Source organism: Neophocaena asiaeorientalis, unplaced genomic scaffold (genome assembly GCF_003031525.2).
Source record: "Neophocaena asiaeorientalis asiaeorientalis breed wild unplaced genomic scaffold, Neophocaena_asiaeorientalis_V1.1 scaffold19, whole genome shotgun sequence".
NCBI lineage: Eukaryota > Metazoa > Chordata > Mammalia > Artiodactyla > Phocoenidae > Neophocaena > Neophocaena asiaeorientalis.
The window spans coordinates 8,355,636-8,380,374 of NW_020173388.1; the positions used below are offsets into that span (position 1 = coordinate 8,355,636).

The following is a 24,739-nucleotide window of genomic DNA, read 5'->3' on the forward strand; positions in this document are numbered from 1 at the left end:
CAAGCAGCAGATTTCCAACATGTCTATTTTTTTCTTTAACACTCTACCCGTTAGCTACCTAGTTTAGAAAGAAGGAAGTTGTAGAAGGTGGGAGGCATCAGTGATCTCGCTTCTCAGTTTTAATAATTTGAAACTATGACTCATTAGAGAATGGTGACTGATATTCTGCTTATCAGCACACAGTTGTGTTTACCTGTGAATTACTGAGAGACTAAGAATAGCGGCCAAAGAAATGAAGAGCCACCTGGCAGAACCAAACATATTGTGACCAGAAGAAAGAGATCATTCTGAGAGGTATCCAACTCTGACTTCTTTCATGCTTAGGGAATATTTCAAGTTTGCAGAAATGAAAAACAGCAGAAGCCTTCTGGAGGAGGATCAAAACTTTGATTTTCAATTTTTTTTTTTTTTTTTTTTTTTTTGCGGTACGCGGGCCTCTCACTGCTGTGGCCCCTCCCGTTGCGGAGCACAGGCTCCGGACGCGCAGGCTCAGCGGCCATGGCTCACGGGCCCAGCCGCTCCGCGGCATGTGGGATCTTCCCGGACCGGGGCACGAACCCGTGTCCCCTGCATCGGCAGGCGGACTCTCAACCGCTGCGCCACCAGGGAAGCCCTGATTTTCAAATTTGATGGCCAAAAATAAAGGCATTTTTATTTGGCCTCATGTCTAAATTATTAGTTAGAACTTTAAAAATGCCAGCTTTCCTAATAGTTGTTCCAAGAATCAGGTATTCCTTCTCCTCTCCAAGTGTCTCTTAGCGGTTAAAGTTCAGGGTTTCTAGCGACTTTGATCATCAGTCCTGTTAAACAAGGTAATGTCATCATCAAATCCTGGGGCTGAACATTCTACATTCTCTAGTAAGACGTATTTGTCTTCATTGCCATTCAGAGAGAGGACTTCTTTCTGAGTGGTGGATGTCAGATCACTCCAGGTAATGTCAGTGTTTTTAAAAGCATGTAGAAGGAAGATGCCATTGATAATGGTGAAGAACCCACTCAAAGTCCCGATGATATCTCCAGCATTCATGCCATACCATTCTTGGAATAAGATGGCGGAGCAAGTTACTACCATGGAAGTGAAGAACACATAATAAATGGGAGTCACAAGAGATGTGTTAAAGGTGTCCAGTGCCTTGTTGAGATAGTTAATCTGTGTTGTCACTGAAAGCACGAGTACAGCCAGCAAAACAAAGACCAGGGGATGCTTATAAATGGGCTTCCATTCCAGTAGTTCCTTGATGGCAATTCCCAGGCCCTTGACAGAAGAAACTGAAAATGCTCCAATCAATGAACAGATTGAAATGTAGACCAATATATTGGTCTGTCCTTTCTTGGGAGCTACAATCAAAATCAGCACCAAGGAGATCACAGTTATGATCACAGCAAAGGAGATAAATCCTGTTAGGAGGAGAAAAGAATTAGACTTCAGAAAATGCTAATAGGATCAAATCTTTTTGAAATCTTGTTAGTCATGAGTTTAGGAGCCTAGGTGTTTTAGAAAGAGACATGAGACTAAAAAAAAAAAACAGGAGCAACAACATTTTACTGCATGGCTCAATATTTCGCAATGGACTTTCACAGACATATCATTTGAACCTCACTGACAACACTATGAGGTACAGCAGGTATTGTCTGATTGACTTTTTATTTTCAGAGGGAGAAAGATGTGAAAGTTTGGGTTGGAGTATAAGTCTTTTCCCTTTTCTATCCCCATCTCTTCCTTTCGTTTTGTGGAGGGGAAGCATGGGTGCCACATTTTCAGAAGACTTGTATCACTCGGTCAAACTGTACTGTACCTCAACCCACAACTAGGCTTCTAGGAAGCCTCTTACAATATTATTACCAATTCATTTGATGAGAAGAGAAAGTGGAGCAGAATTTGAGTAAGTGTTGCTTTTGGTTGAATCACAGACCTGGGTCTCTCAATTTCATTTCCATTTCATGCAGAGAAGCAACTTCCTCTTCTTGTGGGGCATGGATAGCCATCACAGTTGACCCCAATATACTTAATATGCAGCCTATTTTCCCATGAATGTTCAAGTGCTCATTTAAAAAATAGGAAGACAACAGTGCACTGTTGGAAGAAGAAAAAAAAATCACTCTTGTTCAGTTACCTTTGGATTCCATGGCAGCTCAGACGTCGCACTGCGGCGCGCACCAGTCTGCATCCCAATCAACTGATTGGAATATGCTATGTGACACTGAAAACCCTGGTTGGCTGGCTTCCTTCCTTCCTTCCTTCCCTCCCTCCCTCCCTTCCTTCCATATATTACTAAATTTGTATCTAGAAAAATACAAGTAATTAATCAAGTCTGCTTAATTGCTTTTATAGTTAAAAAGTTATAACAGGCATTCTATACACCTGTCATCTTCCCATGACCTTCTAAGAGGTCCCACTTAATTCATTTTGAATGTCCCCATTTTCTCCTATAAAGCCAAACAAAATGGAAGAACGTTTACATCTTACTGGCATGACACATTTAGAACATGTGTGCTCAGGAAAGCTTCAAAGAACGATATATACCTAAAGAAGAATTACTCTGCTCAGGGCCAATAGTTACCTGGTACACACAAGTACAACCATATGGGTTGTCAAAATATTAAAATATTTCCTTACCGACTGCTATTGCTCTGATAACTTTCACCTATTCACTGCTCCCACTACCTTGTTGCCATGGCCTCAGGAAGTTCTAGGTTGGCACCACCATGGACACAGATGCCATCCTGCGGCTCAACCAGTAGGTCCACTGTGGCCCCTTCTCCTGATGCCCTGGCACTCCCACCAGGGCATTATCAGTATCCATTTGCACCCAAGACTATGGTCAATTACCAAGTGCTTTCTGAGAGTCACCCTCATGTGGCCACTGATGAGGACGGCAGCCTCAGCAAAAAGTGCTACTACCGATATCTACCATTCACTAGTAGCCAGTGTTCTAGTGCTTTCTGTATGGACTCACTTACTTCTCACAACAATCCTACAAAGACGGTGAAAAGAAGTGGGTAGCCTTAGTCATAAGCTTTCTTCTAGAGGTTGGTAATGAATGGAGATAAAAGGAAAAGAAAAAGACAACAAACAAAACAGTTGCTTAGTTACAAAATAGAGTTCATGGAACACATTCATTTGGAATCATAATAAAGACCAACTCAGAAATATTAGATCCACTTTTTATTGACAGGAATATGATTCCTGTTTCCAGTACTAAAAGAAACTAAGATATCTCCAAACAGAAGTATCCAGCAGACAATGCAAGAGTTTTAGTGAAAGTTGAAATTTAACCCGAACACCATGCTTTGTAAAGTCCTCTGACAACTACGGTCATTAGCCACTATGACAACAGAAAGCATTAAAAAGGGCTGCGGTAATTTGTTCAGGTGAGAGGGGAAAAAAATCTGCTTGGCTCCACTGAATCGTCACAAGGAAAACGCACAATTACTCTGGGTTTTGCGGGAAGACCATCCATTTCCTATTTCTCCTGCTATTTATTGTATAGTCTTCTCACATTAGTTTTGTGATTTTCAAAATTCTGTTTTGAGGTATGCTTCGTAATCTGTTTCTTGTGGGTTCAGTTTATCATGGTATTAAAACCCCTCAGAAGCCAAGTTCCTTATTGCTTACGTACCTTATGAGAACACTCAGAGCGCCCAGTGGGGTGACCAAGGTGGCAGGTGCGAAAGCATAAGCTGCAAAATTCGCAGCCTCGCCTGCTCCCACTGGAAAGCAAGCAGCAGTATTAATATAAAAGACAGGCTTATTGATCCTATGAGAAAAACAACTGACGCATGCAAAGCAGTCGTCTTTTATCCCACAGACACTCATATATCTAATGAAAAGGAATAATTTAACTTCTTTTAGGGAAGGTGGGGAAGGTTTGGTATTAAAAGGATAAACTGTAACTACCTGGTGATGCAAACTCAATGAATGCAAAAAATGGCGACAGAGGAATATCTATTTTAAATGACCTTCAATAACGTTTTTAGTTACTTTAGAACCAGAAACATGTTTGGTCACCCTGATGAAATCTAGAAGAGGTAGCTTTGGAGTAAGTAAGAATGATTGTTTGCTCAAGAATACCTACTGCTATGCAAATTAACAATAAAGCAGCTTGTAAAATTAGAACGCTTTCTAGAGATGTACATACAGTCTAGGCAGGGGATAGGCAGAGATGCCTACCACGGGCCTGTGTAGTCAGGCACCTCTGGATTGCAGATGATCTACATGTAAGTAACAGTATCTCAGTAGCTCAAGGATATCCAAGCAGCTCTTTGAAAGTCCTAACAACATGCTCCTGGAATCTTTATCTGAGGAACTCCAGGCTTCCATAAGATAGTGTGATGCAATTAACTTCTAGAGTGAGGGAAAATCTTTCTAAGAGTTGGGCCCTTGAATTGGGGCCGAATTATTCTCATGGGTCACAACTGAATGCTTGCCCACAGAATGTAGTATTTCACGCTGTAAACTGCGCCAAGCAGACACACTGTAGAGAGAGCTCCTGGAACAGATAAAAGACACCAGCACCCATTTTCTTTTTCCCTCTGGCTGCTATCCACTCCACCCCCCAAGCCCGACCCCAGCCCCAGCCAAATCTACAGGAGTAATCAGCTTTAAAATATCATAAAATAAATAGAAACGTACAGAACGGTAGGAGACTGCTCCCTTCAGAGCAACAGTGGTAGTTTTCTCAGAATAGTAAGTAATGAAATGAAATTCATACTTTATGGCAAGATGAGAAAAATGTAAACATAATTTTCTTTTTTGGCCCATCTGGGCCTCCTCCCTCCCGTTTAGTGTGTGTTGTACGTCTGCATTAACCAGACCTCCTTAGGAGATGACCTTCCTTCTTAATCTCGTAAGGGCCCACTACTCTCTTTGTAAGTGCAGCTCTGGATTGTGTAAACTGTCCATTAGATGGCATTTAATGCCCCCTGTCTCAAGAACTTATAACTGTGCTTTGATCTCTAACAGGCGGAGCAGTTCTGTTTCTGAGAGGCTGTTGCCGGGTTATAATCCTCAGTTCGGTGTGAATAAAACTTGCCATTTTTTTCTTAGATCAACTGATTAATTTTTTTCATCGACGTGTTTTCTTGAATACTTCATTATTTATATTTTTATCATTACAGACAGCTTTCCAGGAAAATACTGATTTCATAATTGAAGTACTGTATGTTTGTCACTAGATAAAATCTCTGACGTTGAAGACTTGTGCTTTTCACTCTTCAATACTGGCAGAAACTTTGTGCATGGTGAGACTAAAATTACAAACATAGCCATATAATATTCTCCTTCTACTTTCATTCTATTGTGTGGGTAGAGGGTGGAGAGATACGACAGACAGAGAGAGAGAGAAAAGGAGAAAGAATCATCCAAATATTTATTTGGAATCTTCCCAGCACAGTCCCTGACAACATTTACTCAAATGAAGTAAGAAAACAGATGTGAAAACACCTTAAAAGCTGAAAAAGCTATACAAATTTAAATTATTTTTATTTACCATCCTGTAAGCAGATAGGGTATGGGATCCCGGGAGAAAAGAACCAGATACAGCTTTTTGACATAAGAGAAGCCATTTTAGGACTAAGCCATTTTTGATCTAAGCCTGGCCACAATGCTTGCCCTCAAACAGGTCTCAGTAATTAATGATCTTAAGGGAACAAAAGAACAAACTGTTATCAGGCAAGAGGAGTAACAACAGCAAAGATGATAAATCAGTTGTAAAGACTCGCAGTTCTGTTTCAATGGTAAAGATTAGCCTGAAGTACTTCCTTGACCTATTTTGTAGAATTTAAGTCCCCTCAACCACCAGATCAACTTGAACCCAAGGGACGATGATGCTGACCTTTTCTTTTTCTTTTTTTCTTAATTGAACCATGGTGCTTCCCCAGCATATATAACACTTATTTTTAGAAGTTTTTTTAAGGTATTATAATTATTATTAAATTAAAAAAAATTTTTTTTGGCTGTGTGGGGTCTTCGTTGCCGTGTGCAGGCTTTCTCTAATTGCGGCGAGCGGGTGCTACTCTTCATTGCAGTGCATGGGCTTCTTGGTGGCTTCTCTTGTTGCGGAACATGGGCTCTGGGTGCGCAGGCTTCAGTAGTTGCAGCACGTGGGCTCAGTAGTTGTGGCACACGGGCCCTAGAGCACACGGGCTTCAGTAGATGCAGCATGTGGGCTCAGTAGTTGCGGTGTGTGGGCTCTAGGGCGCGTGGGCTTCAGTAGTTGTGGTTTGCGGGCTCTAGAGTGCAGGTTCAGTAGTTGTGGCACACGAGCTTAGTTGCTCCGCGGCATGTGGGATCTTCCTGGACCAGGGCTCGAACCCATGTCCCCTGCATTGGCCAGTGGATTCTTAACCACTGCGCCACAGGGAAGTCCTGATGTTGACCTTTTCTGACCCTCGTGACTTCCATCAGTTAATGCTTGGATTTTGTCAACCTCTGCCCCAATTCTATGCTGAATGCTCCTCTGCTCAAGCCCCTTCATGAATATGCATGTACTTTTAGCTTAAAACTTTCCTAGTTTTGCTGTTTGGGAAGACACTGCTTTGGGAAAGATCCCCAGTGTTCCCCTTACTTGCTGCAAGTAATAAATCCTTCCTTCTCCCAACCTCTGACTTGGTTGTGTCTTTTGACACCCATCAAGAGATGAACCCAGTTTTCAGGTAACACGCCTTTTAGATACCACCATTTATTAAAGAAAAGTTATCCAATTCTTTCTTGTAACAGGATCTCAAAAATACTGAAATGTCTTACTTAGTACAAGAAAATCACTGGAAGTTTTAAGGCTTTTGGCTGCAGAGATGGCTGGAAGTAGTGTGAAACTACAATTTATGAGGTCCTTTCCCTGGAAGTTTTAGGCTTGGGATTTGAGAAAGTTCAGAGGAGTTAGGAGGGAGATATAAATCTGCAAAAGTGCCTGAGGGTGATACACTGCCTTCTTACTGGACATCACATTAGCGTTTAGACAGTGCTTTCACCTCATACAGAGTCTCATTTAATCCTCAGGGCAAGTCTAGGAGGAAGGAGAGTGCTGGCAACCTTCATCTTCTCTCCATTTGTTCAGAGCTAAGCAGTCCAAGGGGACTTTCATTTATCCATATTTTGGTCCTGGCCAGGAAAGTGTACCTACTCTATGCAGCGAGAACAGTCGCATATTGAATTAGGAGCTGGGAAAATGTGGGAGGGAAGCATTTTCCTCAATTGTTATGGGGAATAAAATACAAGAGAAGGAGAAGTTTGTGATAAAATATAAGATTCCAGACAATAACTTTTTTACTTGCATTCCAAAACAGTATTGAGAATGTGCAGGTGGGGGGAAGAAAGAGTAAAACTTAATTCTAAATACATGTAATTTATTTTATATGTAAGACATTATGCCCACACAAATCTAGACTTAAATGCCATCCTTAACACTTAGCTAAATTAATCAATTTGAACAATTGCATGTACTTTATCATTTCACAAGCAAACACTATTCTCGGCATTAAGGACTTACTTGAGAGTAATCCTGCCCACCAGAGCCATTCCTTGAGGTAAGAATATCCACCTTGTCCTAGGAAAATGATACAAATAGAAATTAAGTTCTAAAGTGGAGGAAGAGGGTTTGAGGAATTAATTTCTACAAAAGGTACCGGAGTATGGTTGGAAAACACAAGGCTTAAGGCCTGGTCAGTATATCTCATCTTTAGCTTATTTACTTGGTCGTTTCCAGTAAATCTTCCATTTAGAAATCTTCTAAAGCTTTTTTTATATTGTCTTTGATTTCTACACAAAGTCAGTTTTTTCATCTGCAGGAAAATTTTATTTAGTCATCAGGTTACTACTGTCTACTGAAAAGAAATGCACAACCTGAAAGTTGAGAATTATGCTTTATTCGGTGGACTTGCTGAGGACTTAAGCCCAGGAGGCAGCCTCTCAGACAGCTCTGAGCAACTGCCCTGAATGAGTAAGGGAGGAGCCAGGATATATAGGAGTTTTTGCAAAAACAACAAACAAACAAAACAGGTAGTTGGAACATCAAAAGATTACCATTAATTCAAGAAAATGAATTTAGCACTTTTCTAGGTATGGGAAGGTGCAAGGGTCTGGGTTCATTGAAATCACTCCTTTGATATGCACTTTTAACTATCTAGGGCCAGTATCCTGTTTTCTCCATCCTGAACGCCCTCAGGATGCACTGTCTGCTGGTGGCTGCAGTGGCTAATGGCTTGATGTTGGCAACACCATTTGTTTACTGATATGGCAGGTTATATTTTTTGTCCACACTATATTTATGCCATTCAGATATGGACATAGCGTATTATAAGCCCTAAATACTTTGTTTCAGCCACAGTTAAAAAATTAAAGACATAAATCATAAATTAGGTTGGTACCTAAGGAGGACCTCAAAGGGATGAAGATGGTTGACATAAGAGCCTTTGAGATTTTGGATAGTCAATGAGAGAATAGCCAGCATTGGCCAGCTGGATTCTACTTATTCTCTACCTTGGCACCATGAAATTGAATTTGTCTAGTCTACTGAAAAGGACAAAAACCTTTCCTAAGATATTCAGAGAGTTATCTTCCCACTCTGTAATTTGTGAGCTTAAGTCATTGTTATGATTGTTTTAGAAATTGCAATTTTCTCACCAATTTTAATATACTTAACGCTGTGAACTTGACCTATCTGATTTTGTTATAGTTAAGCTAAAAAGGATACGTTAGCTGTGAGGATTATGTTGCAAAGCAGTTAACCATGTTTATTTATGATTTTCTCCTTACAAAATTTGCAAATAACCAAACTGGAAAATTAAAATATGATTTCATATGCTGTTTTAAAAAAACTTAATAGAACAAATACTTTCTCAGCCCTTAATGATTGAATAGTCTAAAATCTGGTCTATTATATATTATTATTATTAATTTAACCTGTATGAGATGATATATATATATATATATATATATATATATATACGTATGTATATATAATATATATGTGTTCGTTTTCTGTGTCTGTGAGTCTGTTTCTCTTTTGTATATATATTCATTTGTATTATTTTATAGATTCCACATCTAAGTGATTTCATATATTTGTCTTTGTATGACTTGCTTCACTTAGTATAATATTCTCTAGGTTCATCCATGTTGCTGTAAATGGTAAGATTTCATTTATTTTTATGGCTGAGTAATATTCCATTGTATTGATATACCCCATCTTTTTAATCCAGTCATCTGTTGATGGGCACCTGGGTTGTTTCCATGTCTTGGCTATTGTCAATAGCACTGCTTTGAACATTGGGGTGCATGTATCTTTTCAAATTAGAGTTTTCGTCTTTTTTGAAAATATGCCCAGGAGTGGGATTGCTGGATCATATAGTAGCTCTATTTTTATTTAAGGAAACTCTATACTGTTTTCCACAGTGGCTGTACCAATTTACATTCCCACCAGCAGTGGAGGAGGGTTCCCTTTTCTCCACACCCTCTCCCGCATTTCTTATTTGTAGACCTTTTTGATGATAGCCATTCTGACCAGCGTGAGATGATACCTCATTGTAGTTTTGCTTTGCATTTCTCTAATAATTAGCAATGCTGAGCATCTTTTCATGTGCCTATTGACCATCTGTATGTCTTCTTTTAAGAAATGTCTATTTAGATCTTCTGTCCATTTTTTGATCGGGTTGTTTTTTTGATATTGAGTTGTACTAGCATTTGTATATTTTGGATATTAACCCCTCATTGGTTACATCGTTTGCAAATATTTTCTCCCATTACATAGGTTGTCTTTTTAGTTTTTTGGTGGTTTTCTTTGCTGTGCAAAAGCTTTCAGTTTGATTAGGTCCTGTTTGTTTATTTTTGCTTTTATTTCTTTTGCTTTGGGAGACTGATCTAAAAATATTGCCACGATTTATGTCCAAGCATGTTTTGTCTATGTTCTCTTCTAGGAGTTTTATGGTGTCACATCTTATATTTAGCTCTTTCAACCATTTTGAGTTTATTTTTGTATATGGTGTGAGGAAGTATTCTAATTTCATTTTTTTACGTGTAGCTGTCCAGCTTTCCCATTGCCACTTGTTGAAGACACTGTCTTTTCTCCATTGTATATTCTTGCTTCCTCTGTTGTAGATTAATTGACCGTAGATGTGTGGGTTTACTTCTGGACTCTCTATTCTGTTCCACTGATCTATATGTCTGTTTTTGTGCCAATACAACACTGTTTTGATTATAGTACTGTAGCTTCGTTCACTTCTGAAGACAAACTCCTAGAGGTAGAATTATTAGATTTTAAGATATTAACATTTTTAAGCTTTCCCAAATTGCTCTCAGGAAAGTTTGTACCCATTTATATTGCTTCCACCAATGTTTGAGAGGGCTATTTATTTCCCAAATTCCCTTACCAACATAGGGCATTATTTTTTAAAGAAAAACCAAATATTGTTAAAATAGTAGGTAAAACCCAGGAGTTCAGTGTTATATAGTTGGTATATCTTTGGGTACTAGTGAAGTAACATTTACTTAGGTATGTTTATTGGCCACTTACAATTCTTATTCTGTGAGTTCCTTGTTTATGTGTTTTGCCTTTCTGTTAGGTACCTATCTTTTTCTTATCGACTATAGTCACTCTTTGTATATTGTGACTTAACTACCCTTTGTCATATAGTTTGAAAATTTTCCCTACATGTCATTTCCTTTTTATTTTCAGTTAAAGGTGTTTTTATATAGGATTTTTTTTTTGGGGGGGTCAATCCAGATAATCTCTTCCTTTATATAGATTTGTTTCTTCCTTTATCTTTACGCTTAGGAAGACTTTCTTTTAGGTTTTTATAAAAAAATTATTTCATTTTAAATTTAACTCTAAACTATGAGGAATCTATTTTACCAAATGGTATAAAGTAAAGCTCTCACGTTTTTCTCCTCTAGCTTTTGCCAGTTGTCTCAGTACTTTTGATTGAATAATTAATCCTTTCTCCAGTGGATTGAAATGCCACTTTTAAAAATTGTATATTAAATTGCTGTATGTACTTATATAAGTTTTCAATTATCTTTTATTATTTTGTCTATCTTTGTTAATGCCAAACTGTTTTATCAATGTCCCCTCAATAGTACTCTTTTATAAACTTGTTTGCACAATTCATAGCCGTTTATTTTCCCCTATGAACCTTAGAAAGATATTTAACTCTTTTAGGACATTATTCTTGATAAGAATGAATAGAAAACTCATGGTTAATGAAGGATAGCCAAGCAGAGCTACACAGCTTCTGAAATGTCACTACAAATAGTAACCTAACTCTACTGTAATCCATTTACTGATTTGACAATACTTATTGGATGCCAACCCCTATGCTAGGGTACGTCCCTGCTCTTGTGAATATACTATCAATAAACAAGTAAGCCTGTTGACAACAAGTAAATAGACTATTAATGTACAATGACAAGTTATTCCAAGTACAATGAAGGAAACCCTTAGTGCAGTGATAGAGAACAGCAGGGGTAGAGGTGAGTGAAACCTCCCCAGAGAGGATGGTCGAGGAAGGGCTTTCTGTAGGGGTGATAGTTTAGCTGAAGTCTGAAGGATGAGTCAGCTAAATGACAGTCAGGCAGAAGAGAGCTGCAGACAAAGGAAAAGACCCCGAGGTGGGAGAGAACTCGGTACATTCCAGGAGCCAGAGAAAAGCACACGATAGTGAAGGAGGCTGAAGATGAAGCTGGAGAGGTAGCACAGGCCATTTTAGGCAGCAGGTGAGGTCAGAGACTGTGCAAGGATGTTTGGAATTTACTCTGAGCGCAAAGAAAAGCCACTGATGTGTTTTAATCAGGGGAGTGGCCTGATCTGACTAAATCCTGGAATCTCAGACTAAGGCTATGAAAGAAGAGCTCATCCCACACCCCAAACCTCTTGCATTTTAGTCTCATCCTAAAGGAGACACAACTGGCTCAATCCTGGAAACTGCTGAGAACAGTTGCTAAGAACAGGAATAGGGGTGAAGACAGAGACGGTGAAACGTTGTTCCTGTAGCACCGTGGTCTTACAGTAGGATGGTTTCTGCAGTTAGAAACTTGGATTCGTTAGTTGCATCCAATTCTTACCAGCTCTAGTAACTCCCCTGTTGGCCAGTTGTAAGAGGCCCTTTTTTTTCAAGATGAAACTGGAGCCAATAAAAATACTGGAACTTATTGCCAGTACCAGGCCTACATAAAGACTGTATTTGTTCTCTGCATTTGCAGAAATGCTGCAGTTGGTTATGCTGGAATTCAGGTCCCTGTAGAGGACAGGAGAAGCCAGCAGCTGTGACACACGTGTGATCTCACACCAAGCCTGGGAGGCATTCGGACAGATGAGAGACAGCACGTAGCCTGGAAAAGGGAAAGAGGGAAATGTCAACTGACAAAAGGGAGACACACTAATCTTTATTTTCTTTCTCCAAGAAGGAGAAACTTGAGTGGGCAGTACTGACACACTGTTTTTTTACTGCCCGATGGGCGGTCTCCAGCACGTGGTCCACGGGCTCACAGGTTCAGCTGGGCTCACACAGGTTCTTCAAAATGTCTGCAAAGTTGTTGAGCTGTTATCATGCAAACATGAGAGACGTCACGTGAAAGTCTGGATTCCTCTCATAAAATGGAAGATCTAGCAGTACTCAGTTCTCTGCTCCAGCCAGCAGCAGCCTGCTGGAGCAGCCTGGAGCTGTTCAGACCCGGCTTGGGCTCAGCGGTTCATCACAGCCCTACAATGTCCACTTCTCTTCTTCACGCCATCAGTGTGTCTCCGGGAAAGCAGCAGCATATGTGGCGACTGAAGGTGGAAAAGGGCAGAGCAACCCTGTGGGTCTAGAAATCACCATGTTACAGGAAACTGAGCTATCCCACTTGGTGGGGTACGAATTGTTCATTTCAGAAAACATGTTTAAAAGCGGGTTTAGTTTTCTGGACCACTTTCCTAAAAAGAATAATTTGCAGGTCTACTAACTCACTTCCTCCTTAAAAAAAAAAAAGAATCTAATAGACAAATGAATTAAATATCAGGAGGTTTTTTTTTTTTTCCTGAATAGGATTCAAATGAGCATGTAAATCCAGTGAACCAGACCCATTATTAAGTGCCTTTCTTTTTTTTTTTGAGGCTAAATACTAAAACACAGAATAAAAACATTTTACACTAAGAAACTTTTTATAATCTATTCTCCACTCAAAAAGCTGCAAACAAGGTGACACCGTGACTAGGTTTTCTGACCATCTTCTCAACTTTTTTTTTTCCATTTAAAAGGCATATTTCCCTAGCATGACTTACCTTAAACAAAAACAGGCAAAGAAAAATTAATCAACTACAATTTTAGAATTAAGTGAAAAAAGAAAATCAGTTTTACATCTCAAAAATCTTAAGAGGGCACATGAACAACTAAATGATGTCTTAGAAACAAAACTTTAAAAACAGGATCTATGCCCCCTGGGCAAAGCATTATGAAGTTATGTGAATTTTACCACATACACAGTTGAGAAACAACCGTAAAGTTCAGGGCTAGCAAAAGGTAAAATAATTGAATTCAATCTTTTCGTGATTACTATTTCATTTATCTCTGTAATTTGAAAATGAACCAACTTTGATCCTGTGATACAGGATAAATTCTGGGACAAAACTTCTAAATATTCCAAACAGAATTATATTACTTCAGGGATATTCTATGGTAACTGAGGAATTGTTCAGGCTGGTTGTTTTAGTAAGAATTGCTGCAAATTTTCACATAAGCTAGCATCTAGCAATCTGTCCCAGGCACTGTTCATCTCATCCAACCCTTAAGAGTGCAAAGTAATATTTGGTAGTAAGAATTTTGATTGCGTGAATTCTTGGGAAAACATCTGACTTGACTGTCCAGTAAATTCCATGGCTGCATTAGTGTCACTTACTATGTAGTTAACATAACCATTCCAAAACTTTATCTCTGGAAACAGTGTGGGTGGACCTCATTCCAATCAAACAATATTCTTTCTGAGCTGTTGACACAGCAAAATGTTTCCAACATTTTAGGGGGTGTGGAGGCAGAAGGTGATAAGGGGGTGCAAATAAGTTTTGTTGCCTTTTATAAGTTCTCATTGTAAGCGGACATTAATGTTGCAAGGTATTTTTTTAAGTTAAAAAATTTTTTAAACAAAAACAAATTTTTTTAACTTAAAAATTTTTTTAATTATTTTTTTTGGCTGTGTTGGGTCTTTGTTGCTGCACACAGGCTTTCTCTAGTTGTGGCAAGTGGGGGCTACTCTCAATTGTGGTGCGCGGGCTTCTCATTGCGGTGGCTTCTCTTGTGGAGCACAGACTCTAGGCGCACGGACTTCAGTATTTGTGGTGCTCAGGCTCAGTAGTTGTGGCTCGCAGGCTCTAGAGCTCAGGCCCAGTAGTTGTGGTGCACGGGCTTAGTTGCTCTGCGGCATGTGGGATCTTTCTGGACCAGGGATCAAACCTGTGTCCCCTGCATTGGCAGGCGGATTCTTAACCACTGAACCACCAGGGAAGTCCCAATGCTGCAAGTTTTATGGCAGGAAAAAGTAATAAAAATCTTATCTAGTTACTGACCTTAGAACTTAAATTGTTTTATGTTTGGGGAGCATATTAAGGAGGGAGCCCACAGCAGGTATGACTGAAGGAGGGAGTGACTGGCAGGTTGGTGGGTGTGGAGTGGTGCTGGGCAGGAGGGGAGAGATGGATGAAGCAGAACGTGTGGGCAGGGACTTTGGAAGGTTTCAGAGGAATTAGAGATATCTCAAAATCAGAGGTGGCTTCTTATGTTTCTAGTAAGCAAAGTAATTCTCCAGAGTTTAATCCAAACCTTCTTCAACACAGAAAATTTATTACATTACTCATTTTTCATTTTATTTTATTATTATTATTGTTTCTGGCCACATTGCCCGGGCTTGTGGGATCTTAGTTCCCTGACCAGGGATTGAACTCGAGCCCTCGTCACTGAAAGCTCGGAGTCCTAACCACTAGATCACCAGGGAATTCCCCTTTATTTTTCATTTTAATAGACACTGTCAATAACCCTCTCAAGTGTCTGTACCAATTTACACTCCTGTCAGCAAACAGCATGGTGTTGTAACTTCTTTGATGTTATTATATATTGTTCTAAATATTGGATAATTAAGATTTAGGAAATATATGTCAGTTATAAAGAAAAAAATAATTCAATATACACCAATGTGTCAACCACCCATTTTAAGAAATAACAACTTGGGAATTCCCTTGTGGTCCAGTGGTTAGGGCTCAGCGCTTTCACGGAGGGTGGAACTAAGATTCCGCAAGCCGTGTGGTTTCAACTGTCCTGATTTTCTGTCTAATATTCCTTTTCTTTAAAAAAATGATTTCCCCTATAAGATTATATCTTTAAATAATAAAGTGTTTCATTTGCCTCTTTTTGCACCTTCTAAAAATGTAATCATATAGTATGTATTCTTTGGTGACTTGCTTGTTTTTGAGATTTATCAATCTTGATGTTCTGGCTGTAAGGTTTGGTTTTTCCCCCACAGTTCTATAGAATTCCACTGCATGACTATCTCACCATTAATTTTATAGTTGGTGGACATTGGATAATTTACAGTGTTTTTGCTTTTACAAACGGTGCTAATGTTCTCAATTATGTTAAACCAAATGAAATTGATGATATTTGACAATTTTTGACCCTACATAAATAGCAGTTTCATATGATTCAACTTAATATGTATCTTCTATGTACGGGTGTGAATGTTTCCTTACAGACACACACAACTTAAAAATTTTAAAACAAAGTTAAATTTTCTATAGGATTATATGCCTTTTCCCACCTTTAGCTCCATTACAAATTATCTATAATTTTGGGCAAGTTGAGTCATCACTCTTGGTTTCTTCTTCATCTCTAAAATGAAGGAGTTGGACTTGATGATTCTAAAGACCCCTTCCTTAATTTTGTGGTTTCATCATAAGCTATCTTGGTTCCCAGAGTAATTTACTTATAATCCTGGTAGCTCATAAATATTGCTGATGGACCAGCTCTAAATTCATAGGCACTTGTAGCTGGAAGACATTTTAAAGAAACTGATGCCAAGATATTAAGTGACTTGCCAAAGTCATGTAACTGCCCAAACAGGGCCAGGTAACGCAATTCCCAGGCTACTATTCTTTCTATTTCAGAAAAGTAAAAACATAAAGTACAAGTAAAGTCAGTTAAAATTTATTATTGTTTATACAAAGATGAAATGCTTTAATTTTTTCAAGTCCTATTTGTCTACAGAGAATAATAATATATATAGTCCAATTATTACATGGAATAGGGTATCAGTATCTTGGTTTCTGAGAAATCAGTGACTATATAAAACTACATTTTTAATCACTGCAAGATATTTCCAATTTGAGAAAATCATTGTCTCACCATCCATTCTACCAGTTAGTTTGGATTATTATTCAGCAATTAGTCACTTCCTTACCCCTCCCGACGAGGGCAGAGTATTCTTCCCTTGATGTCAGCTGGAAGTGAATTGGTGGCCAATGGGACATCAGCAGAGGTGATATAAGGAGAGGGTTCAAATATACTTACATGGTTGGGTCTACCACCTTGTATTATGGTTGGCTTTACTCTTGCACCTCTGTACTTTTCAGGAATAGAGCTTCCCTGAGCAGCTGCTGCCCCTTCAGCTTGATCCCAGAATGAAAACATATGGAGCAGACCTAAGCTCATCCCACATTAAGGAGCCAAACCCAGGTGGGTATGTAGCCTGATGCAGAGACACCCAGGTGTACCCAGTCTAGATTAGTCAACCATCAGCTGGCCTACAGACACATAAGCAAGGATATATGATTGTTGCTTTCAGCCTTTGGGTTTTGGGTTGTGTGTTATACAGCAATAGGTGACTGATACACCTGCCTATTTATATTAGCAAAGGAAAGAGTGAATGAAATCTCTCATGTCTCCTACAATTTGTTCTCCAAGTATCAGCCAGTGTGAATCAGATTATATCACTCCCCTGCTTAATTCCCCATGATTTTTCATGGCAGTTATAACAAAGTCTAGATTCCTAATCCTGGACTTAAAAAAAAAAGCTTTACATGCTCTAAAGCTTGCTCACCTCTGACATTACATTGCATTACTCTTTCTCTCTCTCTCATTCTCTGAAAAAACACTGGTTGTCTTTTTCATTCTTTGATTCAATATATATTTATTGAGTATCTATTATCTGTCAGGCATTTTTTAGAAGCTGGGGTTACAAAAGTGAGTAAAATAAAATTCCTGCTCTATTACATTCATTCTATTGGGGGGGGGGAATAAACAAGTGAATAACTACAGAATATGTTGAGTGCCATGGAAAGCAGTAAAAGCCGCATGAAGGAGTATTTTTTTTTAAAAAACAGCATTGAATGGAAAAACCTCTCTGCTAAGCGTAAATGCAAACACCCAGACTTGGGAATTTGCTTGAGGGGGTGGGAGGAACTGCACCAGCCAGGCTGGCTGGTGAGAGAAGGGAGATGGTATGAGATAAGGTCAAAGAGTAGCAGGGGACAAGCTCAGGTGAAATGAGCTTTTAGATAAGTAGGTCCAATCTTGTCATTTCTCCTTGCAAGATTCTGTAATGGCTTCCCTTTTCATTCAGAAAAAATCCAAAATCCCCACCACAGTCTACAAGGGCCTACAGAATCCTGGCCTCCAGCGTTCTCTGTAACCTCATTCCCTAATTTTTTCCCCTCTTCCTTTCATAGGCTAAATTCCTTCTCACCTTAAAGCTTTTAAGTAGCCTTTACTTGTTATGTAGTGCTAGTAGTGGCTGGCATGCCTAACTCCTCTTCACTGAGCTCTCACTTTCTTAGAAAGGCCTTCTCTGCCTTTCCAATCTAAAGGAATTTCTCACTTTCCATCATACAATTTAATACTGCCAACCAAACAGACTTCCTCTTACAGCTTAATTATGGCTTTGTAATAACATCGTATATCCATATATCAATTTTATTTATTCACCCAACAAATCAGTTGTTGAACACCTACCATGCAAGGCACCATGCTAAGTATACATTCATGCAACACTTAACAATTCTTATTGAGCACTTCCTGTGTGCCAGGGTCTTGTTCTAAGAACTGGTGAGACAGTGATCAACAAGACAGGTAAACAGGTCTCTGTTCTCATGGAAACTGACAATTTTAGTGAGAAAACGAACAGAAAAACAGGAATAAGGGGAGTAGAATAGGAATGAGAAATAATTTAGAGCAAATTTGGAGCAGATAAGAATGAGAAATAAGTTTGAGTAAATTTGGAAATCAAGCAGATATATTTAGCAGATATATCTACATATGAACTCTGATAGGGCTGGGCAAGAAGCACATTATTTCAAGTAACCCAAATAAATTTGAGCATATACTGTTGATTTTTTAAAAAGTTAAAAATTTGTATCTCTAAACAAGATTGTCCAACTATCAGTGTTTTTGGAGGTCAAATACTCTATGAGGACTGTTGACCATCAGATTTCCTACATAAACTGCTGCAAGTAATAACATACTGCTTTTTGAACAACCTTTAGTGAATAATTTTTAATACCTTAAAGCACTTGAATTTCAGCACTTAGGAAATCTACAGAAGGCTGAAAAAACAACTTCTGCTTTTAATCGTCTTGTAAAAATCTGGAGAAAATCTTTTTTAGTGTAACATAAAAGAAGCTATAGTTTACATAGAAAATGCAGCTTGTCCTGCTGATAAAAGTTATGTTCATTTGGTGGAATTTTGAGAAATGTTTATAATATGGATTTTTTTTTTAACGAGTAAAATCTCAGAATTATTCATGTATACCACTGCATCCAAGAGGCCAGAGAATGGGGATGGATACCTACAGAAAAAAACAAAGGCTCAAATAATTTTGTGCTTGGTTGGATTGCTAATTATGAAAACCAATTATCTGGGCCTCTAGACCCAGACTGTCTAGGACCAGATTGTCTTGCAAATCCCTCTATTCTAGAACTTAGGCCAATGTCTGGCACATGGGACTCTTGTCATTTGAATAAATGAACAAATGAAAAATGGAGCCTTTACTCCATGTCAGGCTCTGAAGTGTGTGCTTCATGTGTAATCCCATCTGCATCTATTCCTCAAACTCTAAACTGTAGGAATTATTCCCAATTTACAGATGAAGAAAGACAAGGAGGCCGTCATAGCTGAGAAGACTGGTGCCAAAGCCTAATCTCTTCCCACTACTGATAAGAAGGATTCTGATTTCTCTCAAGTCTTTCCCACTAGCATCTCACCTAATTAATTACCACAGTTAATTAACCCCAGGTATTAAGCATGGAGCTTGAATATTTCTTGTTGGAACTTAATGCATGAGCAAAGCAGGAAAATCATCCCTAAATTCAAACAAGTGGATGTAATTCACACATCCTCCTTACTTACAGATCCTTGAGTAAACAAGGGTGGATGTGTTAGTAACAGTCTGACTTACTAGTTTAGGAATTCTTTAGACAAAGAATGACTGACTGATTGTCTAGGAAATAATTCTAGATCCAGCTGTCTTAGTAACCACTTCCAAAACCTCAACTTCTGAATAGTTTGTGAATTGTTCAGGTATTTTTCTTTCTTTGTGTCCCTTCTTTCTCTTGGTGGCACAGTTTTGACTGGTTCACTGCCTTTTCCCCCCTTAAAACAACAACTCTCCGCATCAAGGAATAAACTGGGAGAGCCAAGAGAAGAGAAAACCCGGGGAAGTTGCCAGCAATTTTGGAAAGATAGTTCTTGCCACGCCTCTCACTGCCCCCTCCCTCTTTACATCCTTACCGGGTAAAATAGAAATCTGCTTTTCTTTGGACTCCGTAAAAATTGAAAACTGTCATTTCATATGATACACACTGTCCGCCCGCGCCCACTCCCCGCCGCCGCAGCCGTGCCCCTACTTTTATCCGGACTCACGCGCGCCTTTGGTATTGAGACTGTAGAAAGCCTGCGAGTGTTATAAACACCTGGCACAGGGAGGTGGCGCCCTAAGAGTTTACACGACGCAGGGGGCGGCTGAAACCCCAGACTAAAAAGCAGTGAGAAACCTAAATGAGTGCACCTAGTTCCCGGTCTCTTCCTCTGTCCTGCTCTCGCCTTAAGCAGCCAAGAAGTGACTTCACAGCGAGTCAGACGCGAGGGTACTGGGGTTGGAGGCGTTTTCATCACAAAGGAAGAGGAGAGAGGTTGGCAGCCCAGGTTTGTTCAGAGCCCTCCCCCGGGGGGTGGGGCGGGGGGTGGTCCAGGGCGCCTGACCCTGCACCGTGTTTGACCCTCGCCAAGCCAGCGCTGGACGCAAGACAGGACTCCTGTCCGGTCCGCGGGCACGCCCTCTGCCCACTGGGTGACGTCGACCACGGACTCTGGAAGTGAGTCCGAGTCAGTGGAAGCGTCTTTTTCAGATGAGACTTGCGAGTCTTCCTACAGCACCCTGATTACTCAGTCACGACACTCAGCTCTCCGTATTTTACATGGATCTCTCTTCCGGACCAGGGTGGGAACCACGTATGTCTTGTTCGACTCAGGCATCCCCACAGAGTCTGGCATATTGTAGGCACCGATAAATACTTGTTGACCGTCTGACTGGCGGAATGACTGAATGAATAAATGCGTGAATGAGTGCGTGAAGAGTCGGCGTATCCCTTTCTGGACTCCACAAGTACCCGGGACCGCCCGCCCGCTCTCATCGCCACCTGAACGCCAGATCCTCCGGCTCTGGGCAGACACTCACCTTCTCGGCAGGGCTCTCCGGGTGGTAGCCTCACCTGTCCCCCCATGGCCCCCGACGAGGCTTCCCGGGCACAGAAGCTCGCTCCTCACCCACCTGTGCTTCTCCTCCGCTTGGATCAGCGTTGGGGTGGAGCTGCGGGGTCTCGGACTGGAGCGCGTTGACCCCGGCCCCGGGCAGCCTCAGCCAATGGGGACGGCGGGGTGGGGCCTCCGCGCAAGCCCCGCCCCCGAGGTCCGAGGCTTGGGTGCTCTCTCTTGTCGCGCTGGCTGCGGCTGCGGTCCGGGGGTAGTGGTGTGGCAGGTGGGAGCGCCGACCGCCACGCGGGACCACTGCGGGAGCCAAGCAGTACAGAAGCACAGACACACTTTACAGGGTAAAGGCGTCTCTCGGAGCGTGGAGGCCACCGAGCCAACCCCTTGGGAATTTAGCGGCGTAAAAGTCTGTGCTGAGGCCCCCTCTGGCTTCTCCGGGTCGGGATGTCTCCTGCCTTTGGATTCTGAGCGCCCTGCTTTGTGTGTTTGCGGCTTTGTAGGGAAGTTGTGGCCACTGGGATTCTGCTCTGATTACCATGCTAAAGTTTATTCTCAGGGCTTGACAATAGACCTTGCCGTTTTGTGCTAGTATCAGCTTCTCCTGCGGTCCCTCGGTTTCAAACTCCCGCCTTCAATACACCCCTTTCCTAAGTCATATAGTTATTGCAATAAACCCTAAAGGAAAGGCAATGCTGAAACTGAAACGACTAATTCCTACCAAATAATAATAGCTAATGTTTATGATATTCTTGCTTTACCGTGCATATGTAGGCACTTTATATGTATTAACTCATTATATCTCACAACATAGTCTATTAACCCCTAGTTTACAGATGAAAGATCAGAGGAAAAGAGTGAGATTAAATGATTTAACTAACTATTCAGTGGAAGACTTGGTAGCCGGTTATTATGCAACACGGTATAATTCCTGCTAAAACCCTCACCACAGGAATGGGGTACCTCTGTGCTCTGGGGCTTCAGCACTGAAGGAAATACCCTTGTCTGCTTATCTTGCCTTTGCCTTAGATAATCATAAGCAGTGCTATTAACTTTGTTACCTAGGAGTTTCACAGCAGAGGCCTCAATCTTGCTTTTTTTGTTCTTAGGCTGAGTGAAGAGTTAAGATCAGTGAACAAAGCAATACAAGGCACACACTTTCACAGGTGATTGGCTTGGTGGAGAAGGAATAGCATGGGAAGGGGAATAGGTGAAAGTTGGAAGAGAGGGAGATTTATGCCCAATTTGGATAACAAACCTTAAAGCTTAGATTTCTGTTTAAACGTTTGGTTTAGACATCAGACATGAAAATTTTACCTTTATCAAAGATTGGTGATGATTGTAGACAGTGATCCAAAGTATTTATTTATTACTTATTTATTTAACTGGCACATATATAACATTTATATGGGCAAACATTATTCTAAGCACTTTATAAATATTTACTTTTAAAATTATCATACTGATAGATATTATCATGAATCCCCACTTTACAGTTGAGGAAAGGGAGGCACAGAGGGATTCAGTAACTTGCCTATGGACACATAGCTAGTGAGTGGTGGAGCTGGGATGTTAACTAAGGCTTCAGAGTCTGTGCTTTTAACCCATTTGCTAATTGGATATTAAAAAAAAAACTAAAAATGTACCTTTGAGGTTTTTTTTTTAATAAAAATCGAATTCTAGTTTCTTATTAAGGTCTGTCTTAGGTAGGAGGAACTTTTATGTAGTTCTTCTCTTTTAGTTCTGCAAATAAAGAGAAAAACACTCAGAAAAAGTATTTAAGCCTATTTAAGGTCATTGTCCTCCCATTTAAAATGTTGCCTTGAAAACCTTTATAATGTATTTTCTTTCACTGCCTATTCCTAGATGACTTTGGGTGTTCAAATTTCGATGTGTTGTTATTATCATTTAGTTAAAAACATTTAAAAATTTTCCTTGTGATTTTTTTCTTCGGTGCATGTGTTATTTAGGAATGTGTTACTTGATTTCCAAATATTTGGTGATTTTCCAGATATCCTTCTGTTATTGATTTATAATTTAATTCTGATTTTCACACAGAATATATTCTGTATAATAACAGTCCTTTGAAATTTATTGTGATTTGGTTCATGGCCCAGCATATGCTCTATCTTGGAGAATGTTCCAAGTGAAATTGAAAAGAATGTGTATTCTGTAGTTGTTGGGTATAATGTTTTATAAATGTCAATTAGGTTAAACTGGTAGCTCAAAATCCAGTTTATTACCAATTTTGAAATTTGTTCTATCAGTTGCTAAGAAAGAAGTATTAAGATCACCTGTAATTTGATTTTGACTATAAATTTAGTGCTGTCAGTTTTTGCTTCATGAATTTTTGGAGCTTTGTCATTAGGTGCATATACAAGTAGGATTATTGTGTCTTCTTAATGAATTTACATTTTTATCATTATTAAACGTCCCTGTTTATTTTTTAGTAATACTTTTTGATTTGAATTTACTTTGATATTAATTTAGCTAAAACCAACTGTTTTATTATTAGAATTTATGTTATACCTTTTTCAGCCCCTTTCCTTCTAACTTATCTTTGTATTTAAAACTTATTTCTTTGAAATGAAATATAGTTACATTTTACTTTTCTAACCAAGCTGACAATCTTTGCTTTTAATTAGCCTTTATAGTCTGATTACATATTTTGTAATTATTGATGTAGTTGGATTAAAGACTCAAAAAGTTCCTTTAACATTTCTTATAGTATAGATTTGCTTGCAGTAGTTTCTCTCCATTTTTGTTTGTCTGGGGAAAAAAAAAGTCTTTATTTTGTCTTTGTTTTTGAAAGCTCTTTTTCCTTAGTACAGAAGTATAAGTTGATAGTATTTCTTTTCTTACAGCACTTCAAAGATATTGTTCCGTTGTATTCTAGCTTACATTGTTTCTATTAGAAGGCTGTGACTATTCATTTGTTTTTTTCCCCACTGTATGTAATGTACCTATTTTTCCCCTCTGGCTGTTAAAAATATATATTTTTTTACCACTTATTTTCAGTAATTGGGCTTTTATTTGACTTGGTGTGATTTTCTTTGTATTTATTCTGTGTGGGTTCTTTGAGATTCTTGAATATGTAGGTTTATACTTTTCATCAAATTTGGAAAACTGTTGGCCATTAGTTCTTCAAATGTTTGCTTTTACCACCTTCCTTCTAGGACACCAGTTATGTTGAGCCATTTAATATAGTCTCTGATGTTTTATCTCTTGCTTCAGTTTGGTCAGCTTTTATTGCTATGTCTTCAAGTTTACTAAGCCTATCTTCTGTATTCTTTATTCCACTGAATAGACATCTGATGAATTTTTCATTTCAGATAGTCTAATTTTAACTTCTGAAAGTTCCCTTTGTTATTTTTCATGTCTTTCATATTTGTTTATTCATTATGTACATTTTATTTTAAATTCCTGAGCATATTTATGATACATATTTTAAGGTCCTTGTTTGCTAATTCCATCATCTCTGTCATTTCTAGATCTGCAACTATTGAATGACTTTTCTCCTTCTTATAGATCACATTTTTTCTGTTTCTTTCTGTGTCTAGTAATTTCTGACTGAGTGCCAAACATTATAAAGTTGCATTGTGAAGTTTTTGGATTTTTGTTGCCTCCCTAAAAGAGAGAAAGGGAGATGAGTTACTTGGAGATTAGCTGGATCCTTTACAAGTTTGTTTGAAGACTTGTTATGGTAGATGAAAATATCCTTTACTCTAGATCTAGTTTAGCGCTACTACTAAAGTGTGGCTTTCCTGTGTACTCTATTAATGCTTGGGTATTCAGTGAGATCTCCCCACGCTGACAGGTAGAAACTTGATTATATCCACGGTCTGTGTGAACTCTGGGAATTATTTAACATTTAGTTCCCTGGCAGTTTTTCACTGCCCAGGCTGTGGGGTTCCAGCCTAGGCATGTGCAGTATTCCACCAAAGACTTGAAAAGACCCCTCCGCAGACTTTTGGAGCTCTTTCTCTACACAGCTTCCTCTTCTCTAGTACTCTGCTCTGCAAATTC

The 24,739-nt window shown here is 39.4% G+C and overlaps 1 protein-coding gene across 1 annotated transcript; it reads right to left on the reverse strand.

Moving 5' to 3' along the window:
- Positions 1–593: 593 nt before the first annotated feature.
- Positions 594–21,554, reverse strand: NIPAL1 (NIPA like domain containing 1). The gene is made up of 6 exons (XM_024746750.1): positions 20,685–21,554; positions 12,056–12,322; positions 7,488–7,544; positions 3,621–3,711; positions 1,914–2,074; positions 594–1,398 (listed from the first exon to the last, which is right to left on the reverse strand). The coding sequence occupies exons 1-6, from the start codon at positions 20,728–20,730 to the stop codon at positions 779–781; spliced, it is 1,242 nt and encodes a 413-aa protein (XP_024602518.1). The 5' UTR covers positions 20,731–21,554; the 3' UTR covers positions 594–778.
- Between the last annotated feature and the right edge of the window lie 3,185 nt (positions 21,555–24,739).

Excerpts from the sequence above, each read along its gene's own strand:
- NIPAL1 (XM_024746750.1), bottom strand. The coding sequence starts at position 20,730 with ATGGGGGGACAGGTGAGGCTACCACCCGGAGAGCCCTGCCGAGAAG. Across the intron at positions 3,712-7,487 it reads GTGGGCAGGATTACTCTCAA|TGGGAGCAGGCGAGGCTGCG; the intron begins GTAAGTCCTTAA and ends CTTGCTTTCCAG. Across the intron at positions 2,075-3,620 it reads GCTCTGAGTGTTCTCATAAG|TGCACTGTTGTCTTCCTATT; the intron begins GTACGTAAGCAA and ends TTCTTCCAACAG.